This window comes from Oncorhynchus clarkii, chromosome 29 (assembly GCF_045791955.1).
Source record: "Oncorhynchus clarkii lewisi isolate Uvic-CL-2024 chromosome 29, UVic_Ocla_1.0, whole genome shotgun sequence".
Taxonomy (NCBI): Eukaryota; Metazoa; Chordata; class Actinopteri; order Salmoniformes; family Salmonidae; genus Oncorhynchus; species Oncorhynchus clarkii.
In genome coordinates this window covers 26,445,622-26,460,587 of record NC_092175.1, presented here as the reverse complement: position 1 = coordinate 26,460,587, position 14,966 = coordinate 26,445,622, and the positions used below count along the sequence as shown (strand labels likewise).

General features: G+C 42.8%; 1 protein-coding gene across 4 annotated transcripts in view; it reads right to left on the bottom strand.

Annotated features, from left to right (window-relative positions):
• Positions 1 to 14,966, bottom strand: part of LOC139388068 (signal peptide peptidase-like 3) — a 43,531-nt gene that overhangs the window by 16,797 nt on the left and 11,768 nt on the right. Inside the window, exons 2-9 of one of the 4 annotated variants that reach the window (XM_071134588.1) lie at positions 14,743 to 14,820; positions 14,418 to 14,527; positions 14,062 to 14,181; positions 13,672 to 13,750; positions 12,978 to 13,090; positions 11,084 to 11,190; positions 6,265 to 6,428; positions 5,737 to 5,924 (exon numbers count right to left, since the gene is read on the bottom strand). In XM_071134588.1, the coding sequence (XP_070990689.1) occupies positions 5,737 to 5,924; positions 6,265 to 6,428; positions 11,084 to 11,190; positions 12,978 to 13,090; positions 13,672 to 13,750; positions 14,062 to 14,181; positions 14,418 to 14,527; positions 14,743 to 14,820 (959 nt within the window). Of the gene's footprint in view, positions 1 to 5,736; positions 5,925 to 6,264; positions 6,429 to 11,083; positions 11,191 to 12,977; positions 13,094 to 13,671; positions 13,751 to 14,061; positions 14,182 to 14,417; positions 14,528 to 14,742; positions 14,821 to 14,966 lie in introns of all 4 variants that reach the window. The other 3 variants (XM_071134590.1, XM_071134587.1, XM_071134589.1) reach the window with 3 other exon arrangements.

Genomic DNA, 14,966 nt, shown 5'->3' with positions numbered 1-14,966 from the left:
CTGCAGTAAAACTGAATTCACTGTCATGTTTGTGGAATCATTCCTGGACAATCCTAGACTTGTGTCAGAGCATTATCCTCCTGAAAAAAAGATATTTGCAGATGGATACACTGCTGCCATAAAATGCACCTGATTCACAATGATGTTCCGATATCCTGTGGCATTCAAACATTTCTCCACTTTTAACAAGGGGCCCAATGTGTGCCATGAAAACACACCATGACGGATATGTATGGTTCTTTATACCATACAAACTATCACGGATTACAAAGAGAATACCAGCCGCGAGCTGCCCAGTGACGGGAGCCTACCAGACAAGCTAAATGCTTTATGCTTGCATCAAGGCAAGCAACACTGAACTATGCATGAGAGCACCATCTGTTCCAGACGACTGAGTGACCACGCTCTCCATAGCCAATGCGAGTAAGCCATTTAAACAGGTTAACATTCACAAGGCTGCAGGGCCAGATGGACTACTAGGACTCAGAGCATTCGCTGACCAGCTGGTAAGTGTCTTCACTGACATTGTCAAGCTCTTCCTGACCCAGTCTGTAATAACTACATGTTTCAAAGAGTCCACCAAAGTCCCTGGCCCAAGAATGCCAAGGAAACACACTACCGCCCCATAGTAAATTACTACCACCCCATAGTAAATTACTACCGCCCCATAGTAAATTACTACCGCCCCATAGTAAATTACTACCGCCCCATAGCACTCACATCTGTACCCATGAAATGCTTTGAAAGGCTGGTCACTCCACAATGCCCTTTCCCACCTAGACAAAAGGAACACCTACGTTAGAATGCTGTTCATTAACTACAGCTCTGCGTTCAACACCATAGTGCCCCCCAAGCTCATCACTAAGCTAAGGACCCTGGGACTAAACCTCTAGAACTGGATATTGGACTTCCTGATGTGTCGCCCCCAGGTGGTGAGGGTAGGCACATCTGCCACACTGACCCTCAACACGGGTCAATGTGAGCAAGACAAAGGAGCTGATAATGGACTACAGGAAAGGGCGACTACGCCCCCATACACAGTCAAGGCTGTAGAGAGCGGGTCGAGAGTTTCAACTTCCTTGATGTCCACATCACTAAGGAACTATCATGGTCCAAACACACCAAAACAGTTAAGAGAGCACGACAACGCCTATTCCTCCAAAAGGAGGCTGAAAAGATTTGGCATGGGAACTCACACTCAAAAAGTTGTACATCTGTACCATCGAGAGCATCCTGACCTGTTGCATCACCGCTTGGTATAGGAACTGCTCAGCTAGGCGCTACAGAGGGTAGTGTACGGCCCAGTACATCACTGGGGCTGAGCTTCCTGCCATCCAGGACCTCTGTACCAGGCAGTGTCAGAGGAAGGCCCTAAAAATGGTCAAAGACGCCAGCCACCCAAGTTATATACTGGTGTCCCTGCTACTGCAAGGCAAGCAGTACCAGAGAGCAAAGTCTGGGACCAAAAGACTCCTTAACAGCTTCTACCCCCAAGCCATAAGACTGCTGAACAGTTAATCAAATGGCTACAGACTATTTGCATTGACCCTGTTATTTTAGCACAGGCTTTGATTAACACTCATTGGACTCTAACCACACACACACACTACAGACACTAACACGCATGCATATTGACCATAAACATGCTGCTGCTACTCTATTATCTATGCATCGTCCCTTTACGTTGACTTGTTACAGGTACCTCATATATAGCCTTGTTATTTTACTGTGGTAAACCAGTTCTGTTAGTTTATTTAGCAAATTTGTAATTTATTTTTTTGGTTGGTTATTGAAGTTGACATCAATAAGTGATCATGGATTCACCTGGTTGGTCTATGTCATGGAAAGAGCGTGTGTTCCTAGTGTTTTGTACACTCAGTGTATTTCATAGAACATACATGCTTCTAGTAGTAGTATTAAGCTGTAATCTCTAAACCAGTGGTTGTGTTACATCAGGGCAGCCCAACCATGTGGCTGCAGAGCTACTGTCCTGTAGGTTCTAGCACACCTGATTCTAATAATTAACTGGTTGATGAGCTGAATCAGGTTAGTTACTACTAGGGCTGGGGGATATGGCCTAAATCTCAATATTTTTCACATTTCACTGTATGACGTTATTTGACATATTGAATAATAAAAAGTTCTAAATATAAGTAATCCAGGACCCTAGGGTGGCAACTAAATTGACAAGTTATTTCAATGGGGCTCTCTCTATTCTGATTTAACGGTATAACACAATCGAACTTCACAATCTAACAGATTTATTGGCACGACAGCCATATTGCAGTTCCATCCCAAAGCTCTTGCTTGGAAGTATACTTCACCAGACCGCTAAGAACCTTGCCCTCAGCTAGGCCAAGGTGGTGAAACATGGCAGTGATGACACCATAGGCCTTGTGGATCTCTGCACCAGACAGGATGCTTTTGCCAACATACTTGGGGTCCAACGTGTACGCTGCGGAGTGTATGGGCTTCAGGCAGAAGTCTTCACACTTTTTGATGTATTTCAGAACTGCTTGGAGCAACAGTGAAGTGGGCAGGGCAATACGGATTTCTCTTACATCTGCAAGTAGAGTCTGAACATCAGACAGGATGGCATTGTCTCCCTCAATCCGTGCAATGGCTACTGCTATTTTTCAGGAGTTCCAGGCTGCTTTACCTCTCTCGCCCCAAATACATCATCCAGGAGGATCCTCTTGATGGGGCTGTCCATATCAGCAGACTGATTAGCCATTTCTTGGAGAGACTTCTTCGCCTCCAGGAGACTTTTTTAAATTTTTTATTTTACCTTTATTTAACTAGGCAAGTCAGTTAAGAACAAATTCTTATTTTCAATGACGGCCTAGGAACAGTGGGTTAACTGCCTGTTCAGGGGCAGAACGACAGATTTGTACCTTGTCAGCTCGGGGGTTTGAACTTGCAACCTTCCGGTTACTAGTCCAACGCTCTAACCACTAGGCTACCCTGCCGAGACTGTTAAACATGACAACACCACCCCAATGGGTGTTGCTGGGCAGCTTCAATGTGGTGCTCTTATTCTTCTCACTTTGCTTGGTGAGGTAGATTGCTACTACAACTTGATGACCCTTCACATACCTAACCATTTCCTTGGCTCTCTTGTAGAGTGTATCCATTGTTTTCAGTGCCATGTCGTCATTGAGGAGCAGATTCAATGCATGAGCAGCACAGCCAATGGGTGTGATGTGAGAATAGGACTTAACTTTAGACCAAGCAGCCTTCATGTTCGCAGCATTGTCTGTCACCAGTGCAAATACTTTCTGTGGTTCAAGGTCATTGATGACTGCCTTCAGCTAATCTGCAATGTAGAGACCGGTGTGTCTGTGGTCCCTGGTGTCTGTGCTCTTGTAGAATACTGGTTGAGAGGTGGAGATGTAGTTAATTATTCCTTGCCCACTAACATTTGACCACCCATCAGAGATGATTGCAATACAGTCTGATGTCTCTATTATTTGCTTGACCTTCATTTGAACTCTGCATCCAGCAAATTAGTAGATAAAGCATGTCTGGTTGGAGGGTTGTATGCTGAGCGATGAACATTCAAAAATCTCTTCCAATACACATTGCCTGGGAGCATCAGAGGTGAACCAGTTGTATACAACTCGAGCAAGACATTCATTAGCACTTCTCTGATTACGTTCCTCCATTGAGTAAAAAAAAAAAAAAAACTTTGATTCCAGGAGGACCATGAGCTGTTGCTATCGATAAGGTGTCCGGTCCATCATTTTCACCTCAAATAGAGGTAGAGGGCCTTTTGTCAGTTGCTGCTTGTTGTGAGCGCTGAGGGAACTTTATGCACTTGGCCAGATAATTCTGCATCTTAGTTGCATTCTTCACATATGATTTGGCACTGTATTTGCAAATGTACACAGCTTTTCCTTCTACATTAGCTGCAGTGAAATGTCTCCACACATTTGATAGTGGCCACATGGTAGCAGAAACTAACTAGCAGAAATTGTTAACAAGTTAGAAATGATTTAAAACACACTTTGCTGTAGGCTGCTATTTACTAGGTAAAAAAAAATGTGTCATAACATATATTCACCCCACCCAGTATTGTAATCAATACTTACCAGAAAGTACAGTGGGGGAATAAAGTATTTAGTCAGCCACCAATTGTGCAAGTTCTCACACTTAAAAAGATGAGGCCTGTAATTTTCATCATAGGTACACTTCATCATAGGTACACAGACAAAATTAGATTTTTTTTTCTACAGAAAATCACATTGTAGGATTTTTTATGAATTTATTTGCAAATTATGGTGGAAAATACGTATTTGGTCACCTACAAACAAGCAAGATTTCTGGCTCTCACAGACCTGTAACTTCTTCTTTAAGAGGCTCCTGTCCTCCACTCGTTACCTGTATTAATGGCACCTGTTTGAACTTGTTATCAATATAAAAGACACCTGTCCACAACCTCAAACAGTCACACTCCAAACTCCACTATGGCCAAGACCAAAGAGCTGTCAAAGGACACCAGAAACAAAATTGTAGACCTGCACCAGGCTGCGAAGACTGAATCTGCAATAGGTAAGCAGCTTGGTTTGAAGAAATCAACTGTGGGAGCAATTATTAGGAAATGGAAGACATACAAGACCACTGATAATCTCCCTCGATCTGGGGCTCCACGCAAGATCTCACCCCGTGGGGTCAAAATGATCACAAGAACGGTGAGCAAAAATCCCAGAACCACACGGGGGGGACCTAGTGAATGACCTGCAGAGAGCTGGGACCAAAGTAACAAAGCCTACCATCAGCAAGGGCATTGAAGATGAAACGTGGCTGGGTCTTTCAGCACGACAATGATCCCAAACACACCGCCGGGCAACGAAGGAGTGGCTTCGTAAGAAGCATTTCAAGGTCCTGGAGTGGCCTAGCCAGTCTCCAGATCTCAACCCCATAGAACATCTTTGGAGGGAGTTGAAAGTCCATGTTGCCCAGCAACAGCCCCAAAACATCACTGCTCTAGAGATCGGCATGGAGGAATGTGCCAAAATACCAGCAACAGTGTGTGAAAACCTTGAAGACTTACAGAAAACATTTGAACTCTGTCATTGCCAACAAAGGGTATATAACAAAGTATTGAGATAAACTTTTGTTATTGACCAAATACTTATTTTCCACCATAATTTGCAAATAAATTCAATTCATAAATTCATCATTTTGTCTGTCATAGTTGAAGTGTACCTATGATGAAAATTACAGGCCTCTCATCTTTTTAAGTGGTAGAACTTGCACAATTGGTGGCTGACTAAATACTTTTTTGCCCCACTGTATGTAGTCCTTGGCAGTGTAGTAGTGTGGGCTTAATAGCATCTCATTAGTGTGCAATATCTTGAGAATCAGTTGTATATTTGATGGAAGAGCGCACTGTGCATGCAAAGGGTTACAATTCCATTGAATTGGGAATAGTTTAACCAAAATATGCCACAAGACCTAGAATTGCCTTATGTGTAGTATCCGCCCCAAAATGATCACTGTTATAAGCTAACTTTTTTGATAAATTTAAGCAAAATTCCCAGGCTTAACTTCACATGGAAAAATTCCAGAAAAATTCCAGAAATATACCAGAAGGTTTCTGACACTTTGCCAAGCCCTATTTACTACTCGAGGGTCACTCTGACAGGAGGGTAGCTCTGACAGGAACAGGATTGGGCAGCCCTGTGTTACATGATGGTCCATCCCACCACTCTCGCTTCTCCACTCTGTTCTTACCCACAAAGTATCCGATGAGAGTGCAGTGGAAGTAGGAGACGCGCCCCATGCGCCCGGGTGTGCCTGGCCCCCCCGCCTCCCCGTTGGCCTGCTTCTTGTAGTTGTCGTAGCGCAGCACAAAGCACAGCAGTAGCCCCGGCATCACTATGTCCCCGATTCCCAGCATGGAGAAGTGACTGCCTGTGGAACTGGAGGGAGAGAGGGTTGAGATATAGGGAGAAAAAGGGGGAGGGATGGATGAAATATAGGGAGAATATAAGAGGGGGAGGGAACCAAGACACGATGAAGGGCAGGATAAAAAGAGGAGGAGCGAGAATAATAAGGAGATGACAGTTGTGGGTTGCATCATAGCAGGAAGGTAAAAGCAGTAGTGAGAGATGGTGGGAAAAGGCAAGAGAAGAGAAATACAAGCGTGAGTTTCAGCGCTCATAACAACGCCAGAGGATAATCAATACAGCTCTAGTGAATGGAGCTGGAGGTTCACACACAAAACCAGCGACCCCACCCCACACGGTCAGGCTATGGTACCTGGGGAAAACCAGCTTGCCAGGCAGGGACAAGCGTGGGACGTCACGGCCCATCCCAGGGCCCAGGTGGAGCTTTCTGGAGAGCACGTCTAAGGGGTTGTCAGCCGGTTGGGTGGCCACCTTCACCATCACGTTGCTGTTGAAGATGTAGGCCGAGAAGAACACCTGCAGGACAGACACAAATGGAAGAGTAATCTACTGGGGCTCAAGCAATCCTAAGAAATTGCCACTGTTTGTAGTTCTGTCTTACATACTAACCACGACAAATGTGATTGAAGAACAGAGTTGGCCTTTAAGGCTCTACCATGGTGCACAGCGGGAATAACCATTAACGTCAACTGTCCTGTTAGCATGGAAATGTCAGTCTATACCATTCTGCTCTATTCCCTGTTCTGCTCTGTCCACCTTAATTACCCTAAGAGACCTGGAACATTGGAACTCTGTACCTTATGTCTTCGCACATACAGTAAGCCACTTTGACATAGTCTACAACGACGAGGTGAGGGCCCTCAGAGTGGGGTGTCAGGAAAATAACCTCACACTCAATGTCAACAAAACAAAGGAGATGATCGTGGACTTCAGGAAACAGCAGAAGGAGCACCCCCCTATCCACATCGATGGGACAGTAGTGGAGAAGGTGGAAAGTTTTAAGTTCTCGGCGTACACATCACGGACAAACTGAAATGGTCCATCCGCACAGACAGCGTGGTAAGGCAACCTCAGGAGGCTGAAGAAATGTGTCTTGTCACCAAAAACACACAAACATTTACAGATGCACAATTGAGAGCATCCTGTCGGGCTGTATCACCGCCTGGTACGGCAACTGCTCCGCTCACAACCGTAAGGCTCTCCAGAGGGTAATGAGGTCTGCACAACGCATCACCGGGGGCAAACTACCTGCCCTCCAGGACACCTACACCACCCGACGTCATAGGAAGGCCAAAAAGATCAAGGACAACAACCACGCGAGCCACTGCCTGTTCACCCTGCTATCATCCAAAAGGCGAGGTCAGTACAGGTGCATGAAAGCTGGGACCGAGAGACTGAAAAACAGCTTCTATCTCAAGGCCATCAGACTGTTAAACAGACATCACTAACATTGAGTGGCTTCTGCCAACATACAGACTTAATCTCTAGCCACTTTTATAATTAACATTTGGATGTAATAAATGTACCACAAGTCACTTAAACAATGCCACTTTATATAATGTTTACATACCCTATAGCATCTACTGCATCTTGCCTATGCCGTTGGGCCATCGCTCATCCATATACTTATATGTACATATTCTTAATCATTCCTTTCCATTTGTGTGTATAAGGAAGTTGTGACATTTTTAGATTACTTGTTAGATATTACTGCACGGTCAGAACTAGAAGCACAAGCATTTCACTACACTTGCATTAACCTCTTGAACCTCTGGGGGCAGTATTTCATTTTTGGATGAAAAACGTTCCCGTTTTAAACAAGATATTTTGTCACGAAAAGATGCTCGACTATGCATATAATTGACAGCTTTGGAAAGAAAACACTGACGTTTCCAAAACTGCAAAGATTGTCTGTGAGTGCCACAGAACTAATGCTACAGGCAAAACCAAGATTAAATTTCATACAGGAAGTGAGCCAGATTTCGAATGCACTGTGTTCCAATGTCTCCTTATATGGCTGTGAATGCGCAAGGAATGAGCCTACACTTTCTGTCGTTTCCCCAAGGTGTTTGCAGCATTGTGACGTATTTGTAGGCATATCATTGGAAAATTGACCATGAGACTACATTTACCAGGTGTCCGCTCGGTGTCCTCCGTCGAAACTATTGCGTAATCTCCAGGTGCGTGCATTTTTCCATTTTGAACAGAGGAGAAACAAAACTGCCACGAGTGATTTATCATCAAATAGATATGTGAAAAACACCTTGAGGATTGATTCTAAACAACGTTTGCCATGTTTGTCGATATTATGGCATTAATTTGGTAAAAAGATTGCGTTGTAATGACTGAATTTTCGTTTTTTTTTCCTTAGCCAAACGTGATGAACAAAACGGAGCGATTTCTCCTACACAAATAATATTTTTGGAAAAACTGAACATTTGCTATCTAACTAAGAGTCTCGTCATTGAAAACATCTGAAGTTCTTCAAAGGTAAATGATTTTATTTGAATGCTTTTCTTGTTTTTGTGAAAATGTTGCCTGCTGAATGCTAGGCTTAATGCTATGCTAGCTATCAATACTCTTACACAAATGCTTGTGTAGCTATGGTTGAAAAGCATTTTTTGAAAATCTGAGATGACATTGTTGTTAACAAAAGGCTAAGCTTGTGAGCCAATATATTTATTTAATTTCATTTGCGATTTTCATGAATAGTTAACGTTGCGTTATGGTAATGAGCTTGAGGCTATAATTACGCTCCCGGATAAGGGATTGCTCGTCGCAACAGGTTAACATTTGCTAACCATGTGTATGTGACCAATAAAATGTGATTTGAACTGACAGCCGGGGTGACAATCTAATTTTGCCCCGGGGCCGCTTTTGGGGTTCACACTAGAGGTCAACCGATTATGATTTTTCAGCGCCGAGAAATAGCCGATACCGATTAATCGACCGATTTTTTTATTTTATTTGTAATAATGACAATTACAACAATACTGAATGAACACTTATTTTAACTTAATATAATACATCAATAAAATCAATTTAGCCTTAAATAAATAATGAAACATGTTCAATTTCATTTAAATAATGTAAAAACAAAAGTGTTGGAGAAGAAAGTAAAAGTGCAATATGTGCCATGTAAGAATGCTAACGTTTTAGATCCTTGCTCAGAACATGAGAACATATGAAAGCTGGTGGTTCCTTTTAACATGTGTCTTCAATATTCCAAGGTAAGAAGTTTTAGGTTGTAGTTATTATAGGAATTATAGGACTATTTCTCTCTATACCATTTGTATTTCATATACCTTTGACTATTGGATGTTCTTATAGGCACTTTAGTATTGCCAGTGTAACAGTATAGCTTCCATCCCTCTCCTTGCCGCTACCTGGGCTTGAACCAGGAACACATCGACAACAGCCACCCTCGACGCAGCGTTACCCATGCAGAGCAAGGGGAACAACTACTCCAAGTCTCAGCGCGAGTGACGTTTGAAACGCTGTTAGCGCGCACCCCGCTAACTAGCTAGCCATTTCACATCGGTTACACCAGCCTAATCTCGGGAATTGATGGGCTTGAAGTCATAAACAGCTCAATGCTTGAAGCATTGCGAAGAGCTGCTGTCAAATGCACAAAAGTGCTGTTTGAATGAATGCTTGCGAGCCTACTGGTGCCTACCGTCTCTCAGTCAGACTTCTCGATCAAATAATAGACTTAATTATAAACACACAGAAATACAAGCCTTAGGTCATTAATATGGTCGAATCCAGAAACGATCATCTCAAAAAAACGTTTATTCTTTCAGTGAAATACGGAACCGTTCCATATTTTATCTAACGTGTGGCATCCATCAGTCTAAATATTCCTGTTACCTTGCACAACCTTCAATGTTATGTCATTATTACATAAAATCCTGGCAAATGAGGCGGCCCAAACTGTTGCATATGCACTGACTCTGCGTGCAATGAACGCAAGAGACGTGACAATTTCACCTGGTTAATATTGCCTGCTAACCTGGATTTATTTTAGCTAAATATGCAGGTTTAAAAATATATACTTCTGTGTATTGATTTTAAGAAAGGCATGGATGTTTATGGTTAGGTACACGTTTGGAGCAACGACAGTCCTTATTCGCAAATGCGCACTGCATCGATTATATGCGACGCATGACACGCTAGATAAACTAGTAATATCATCAACCATGTGTAGTTAACTAGTGATTATGATTGACTGATTTTTCTAAGATAAGTTTAATGCTAGCTAGCAACTTACCTTGGCTTCTTACTGCATCCGCGTAACAGGCAGGCTCCTCGTGGAGTGCAATGAGAGGCGGTTAGAGCGTTGGACTAGCTAACCGCAAGGTTGCAAGATTGAATCCCTGAGCTGACAAGGTAAAAAAAAATCTGTCGTTCTGCCCCTGAACAAGGCAGTTAACCCACTGTTCCTAGGCCGTCATTGAAAATAAGAATGTGTTCTTAACTGACTTGTCTAGTTAAATACAGGTGTAAAAATAAATAAAATAGGCAAAACCGGGGTCCAAATATACCGATTTCCGATTGTTATGAAAACTTGAAATCGGCCCTAATTAATCGGCCATTCCGATTAAATCGGTCGACCTCTAGTTCACACACCCCTTAATTTTTTAATGCATTTCCTCACCATCAAAATGTGCTAAAAATAGTCCTCTATCCATAGTTTTACTTGAATTATATATTACCAGGTTAGTCTCATTGAAATTAACCTCTTTTACAAGAGGCCAAAATAGCACACAGTTAGCACAAATAGCACAGTTGCAGAGTTGCAGATACATTTACAACATCAAATACAAAGCACCACAGTTTAAAAAATATAAATGTACACATTGAACACCAAGATGGCTTGGGAACGTGTGGTGCAACTAGGGATCAAAATATTGACAGCCCCCCACTTAATTTTTCATCATAGTGTTTTGGAATTTTCCATGTTCCCCAACTGTCTAGCTTAAATTTTGGTGATTATTAGCACGCTGGACACATTCAAGATATTCGTAACTTTAAAAAAACCTCAAACCACCCGTGGGCCAGATTGGACCCCCTCGCAGGCCGGATGACTCATGACCCTGCCTGTGTTTTAGCAGTCGTATTTGGGTCAACTGGGTGGCGGTGGGGTGAAGGGAGGAGAGGGGCTCTCTTACCCAGAACACGTCATAGATGAGCAGCCCTGACAGCAGCAGGCAAGACACCTTCAGACTGGGCAGCCGCACAAACGCTATCATGGCCACACACAACCCCATGGCTAGAGCTGAGGAGAGAGATAGAGGAATATCACACATGGAGGGAGGGGGAGAGAAGGAAGGAAATGCACACACACAGATCTGAGATAGCCAGAGGAATCAAACCTTTATGAACACACACATGAAGCTCAGAGAGCACGAGAGAGAGAGAGGAATCAGACATGAACTAGAGGTCTTCACATGTCCAAAAACCACCCAACCAAATATGCAGTAATTACATTTTAAAAACAGACTGTTCCCAATGGACCCGAGGACAGTCAGACCCATTCCGAAAAGGGCCGTGGTAAAGAGACCCGTGCTGGTTTGGCTCAGAGAGACCTGTTCAGATCCGAAAGCAGAACGAACGAAAACTCCCAACTGGGCGCTGCTAGCGCCATCAATAAACAAGCGATATTGGCCAAATGATCCACAGTTACGTACCCTTAACAACTGCCTATAACAAATTACAAAAACTACTATTCGTTGTGTAGAATATTCATATATAAAGGGAGCCCAGCCTAGAGAGAACGAGAGAGATATGCCGGCACCATGGATTTCTTTAGATTTGTCAGATATCTGTATAGGCTACTACTGCTATACGTGTACAGGAGGCTACTTTGTACATTTTCTATCAGAATATTTTTTAGAAAGATAAGCATGATAATTGTTAGCCTAAAGGAGCAACTCTGCTAAGCCTAAAACAGTCCCCTCACCCAAAGTTCAACTGTCAAGAGTCAGTTTGAGTGCCTGTGTGCACTGCCTAAGTCTAATAATAACCATACCTACACAAAAGTTGCTTAACTTTATTGGGGTAGTAACAAAAGTCAGTCAAGTCTTTTATAATAAAAATACAGAACTGGACTATAGAAGCTTTTACCAACAAAAGATATTGCGTACAGTAGTCCTTCCCAACAAATGACAGCAATAGATTAATGCTATTTATTTTACAACAGGCCTACTTTTAACATTGATTTTTTTGTCATTTAGCCTTAAACTAAATACGAAGCACAAAGTTAGCCAACAAAAAGTAAAACATACCCATTTTTGCATAAGTTATTTAAAGAACTGGTTTAGATTATTAATAGGTCTATAATAATGGATTTACAATAATACAAATAATAATAACAACACAATTGATTGAATACGAAAATAAATAAATGAAAAGGTAGAAAATTGCATCAAACCTAAATAGCAGTCCATTAGGCCACACCAACGTGCTTCTCATCTTTGTCCACTAGAATATTAAAACTTGTCCGAGGACGTTCCCCTTGTCGGCTTCTTTTCACTATACTCCTCATCCCCTAACTTTTGTTTTACTCCATCTTCGCAATAACAGTAGCCTAGGCTACTGAGATGAGCAGCCGGAACCAGTTTCAGCTGGACATAAGCTATACGATTTATTGAGTTGCAATTAGCTGACTCAGATAACAAGCATGCGCAGTTCTCATCACACAAACACAAAATTAACAGAGGATAGGTCCAATAAGGTCGAGTCGATAAATTCATTTTGATTGCACATACCCAAGACCTGTGGCAATTATTTCAGTCCCAACCCTGATCCGAGACAAAAGTCAGAATTTAGGACGCGCGCCCGCTCCAGTCCCGATCTCGAAAACTCTGGTTCCGTTGGACCCATGAAGACCTCTAATATGAACACATGCTCAAAAACGTAAAAGTAATGGAGCTCAGAGAGTGAGACACACAAACTGAGATAGAGAAACTAAAGAAAGGCAATGGCAAACAATAATCTGAAACACGCCATTTATGCCCCCACACACGTTCACAAACACAAGGTAGTTATGACACAATGATATACCATCCATGAGCAGCCAGTGTCCCGTCAGCACCCAAATCAGCACCAGCATGACAGAGAGGGAGAAGGCGAGGAGCTCGGCCAGAGTGAAGCGCCCACAGCAGCCAAACGAGATCCTACAGGGGGGAGGAGGGAGAGAGATGGTTTATACACACTGGACAAGACACAATCTCTTCACTGGAAAATTACATTCTCTAAACACAAGTCGATATGTACGGGGTTAAACAAGTAGATATAGCAAAGTTTACTCAAAACCTGGACATGGCGGTCCAGGTTAAGAGTTCAAATAAAGGCCAGATGCTTTACATTGTCAAACAGAAAAAGGGAATTAAAGAGTTGTGGCATTGGAGACTTGGCTATGGTAGCCTCTCAGTTTGACATGTGGACCAACATGATACCATGCATCTCTAACATCCTATTGATGAGCCTGAGGACGGATGGTGCCGAATCAGTTGTGCCTCTGGAGTGAATAGAGACCCATTAGCATATGCTGCGGAACAATTGGTATTTTGCTATTTTTGGTGCCAAAGTGATCACAGGCCAGCAGGCACACACCGATTCAAATGGCATTATGTAGATTTGTGAGAGATAAGAGAGAACAAGAGAGATAAATAGAGCCAGAGGGGGAGAGGAAGACAGCAGGGTCCTGGGAGAGAGAGAGAAAGAGAGAGACAAATGGACAAAGAAACTTACTTACTTGTTTTGTGGGGAGCAGGGTCTGGTCAAGTACTGGCACATTGGCAACAGGAGGAATGCAAACGCAATTGTCGCAAGAACTGATGAGGAACAACAAAGAGGGAGATAGATAAGTGAACAAGAGACTACTCATAACCAGACAGTTTGTTTCAGTCCATTGGTTTCCACTCAGTTTAACAGTGATAATCATTGTCATCTCACCCATAAGAAGTATGCAGAGAAATGTTTTTTGTTATATCAATGCATGATGACTTGTATTTTGCCTAACTGCACAACTAATATATCATGCTCTAAGGAAACAACTAAATTAATGTCTGCTTGCCTTTAGACAAGAAATTGCTCTAACATTATGGCACATTTGTTTGTGTGTGTGGTGTGACGGGTCAGGTACCTGCAGTGCAAATGGTGAAAACCACCTGGACAGAGTCGAAGAAAAAGAACATGACGAGCAGAGACACGGAGGCTCCTATGGGCAGGAACAGAGCCTGCGTGGAGTCTATGGTTTGAATACCTGCAAGACAACACAATACATGCACAAGTGAGAATGCTCAAACACACAGAGATGGACAATCACTATCATACACACACACACACACACACAGGCATACACATTTCTGCATGTGCTGCATCTATAGCCTGGGTAACAGCAAACAAACCAACCAATAAATATACAGAATCCATGGTATGACGACTTCCAACTTGTAAACAGAAAAGAAAAACACACGCTCTGTATGTCTTATGTCTCACCAAATATGTGAGACTCACTGTTGTTTGTGTTGCCATTGTTGAAGGCCCCATTCGGGACAGGGTTACCATCCTTATCCTTCTCCTGGTTCTCACAGTCCATGTTCAACGATCTGCATAGGGAAAGAGGGAAAGAACGGTTGACTAACTGAAATAAATCAAGCTTCTCTCACGGAGAGAACAGCAAAGACTTGTTTTAAAAAGGGTGGATAGCTCAACATAGGTGTTCAATGCTTACTATAATGGAAATAACATGATAAAGAAGATGAGCCCCATAGTGACGAGTGTCTGCCTATCTGGGATGTAAGCACTTAGACGGGGTACCCACCTGAAGCTGCCATAGACAATGAGGAGGATGGAGATGAGGAAAGTGGACACCTGGCTGGAGTCGACGAGTGAGTACGCCCTATAGACAGAGAGCGAGAGATATTTCAGATGATCATCCATTTCCTCCACAGAATATAGTATATAGCCCATAGTATACTTCAGTGATGCATATGTCAACAAAGTTGAATTAATAACATGGCTAACTTTGCTACATTGAGTTATAAA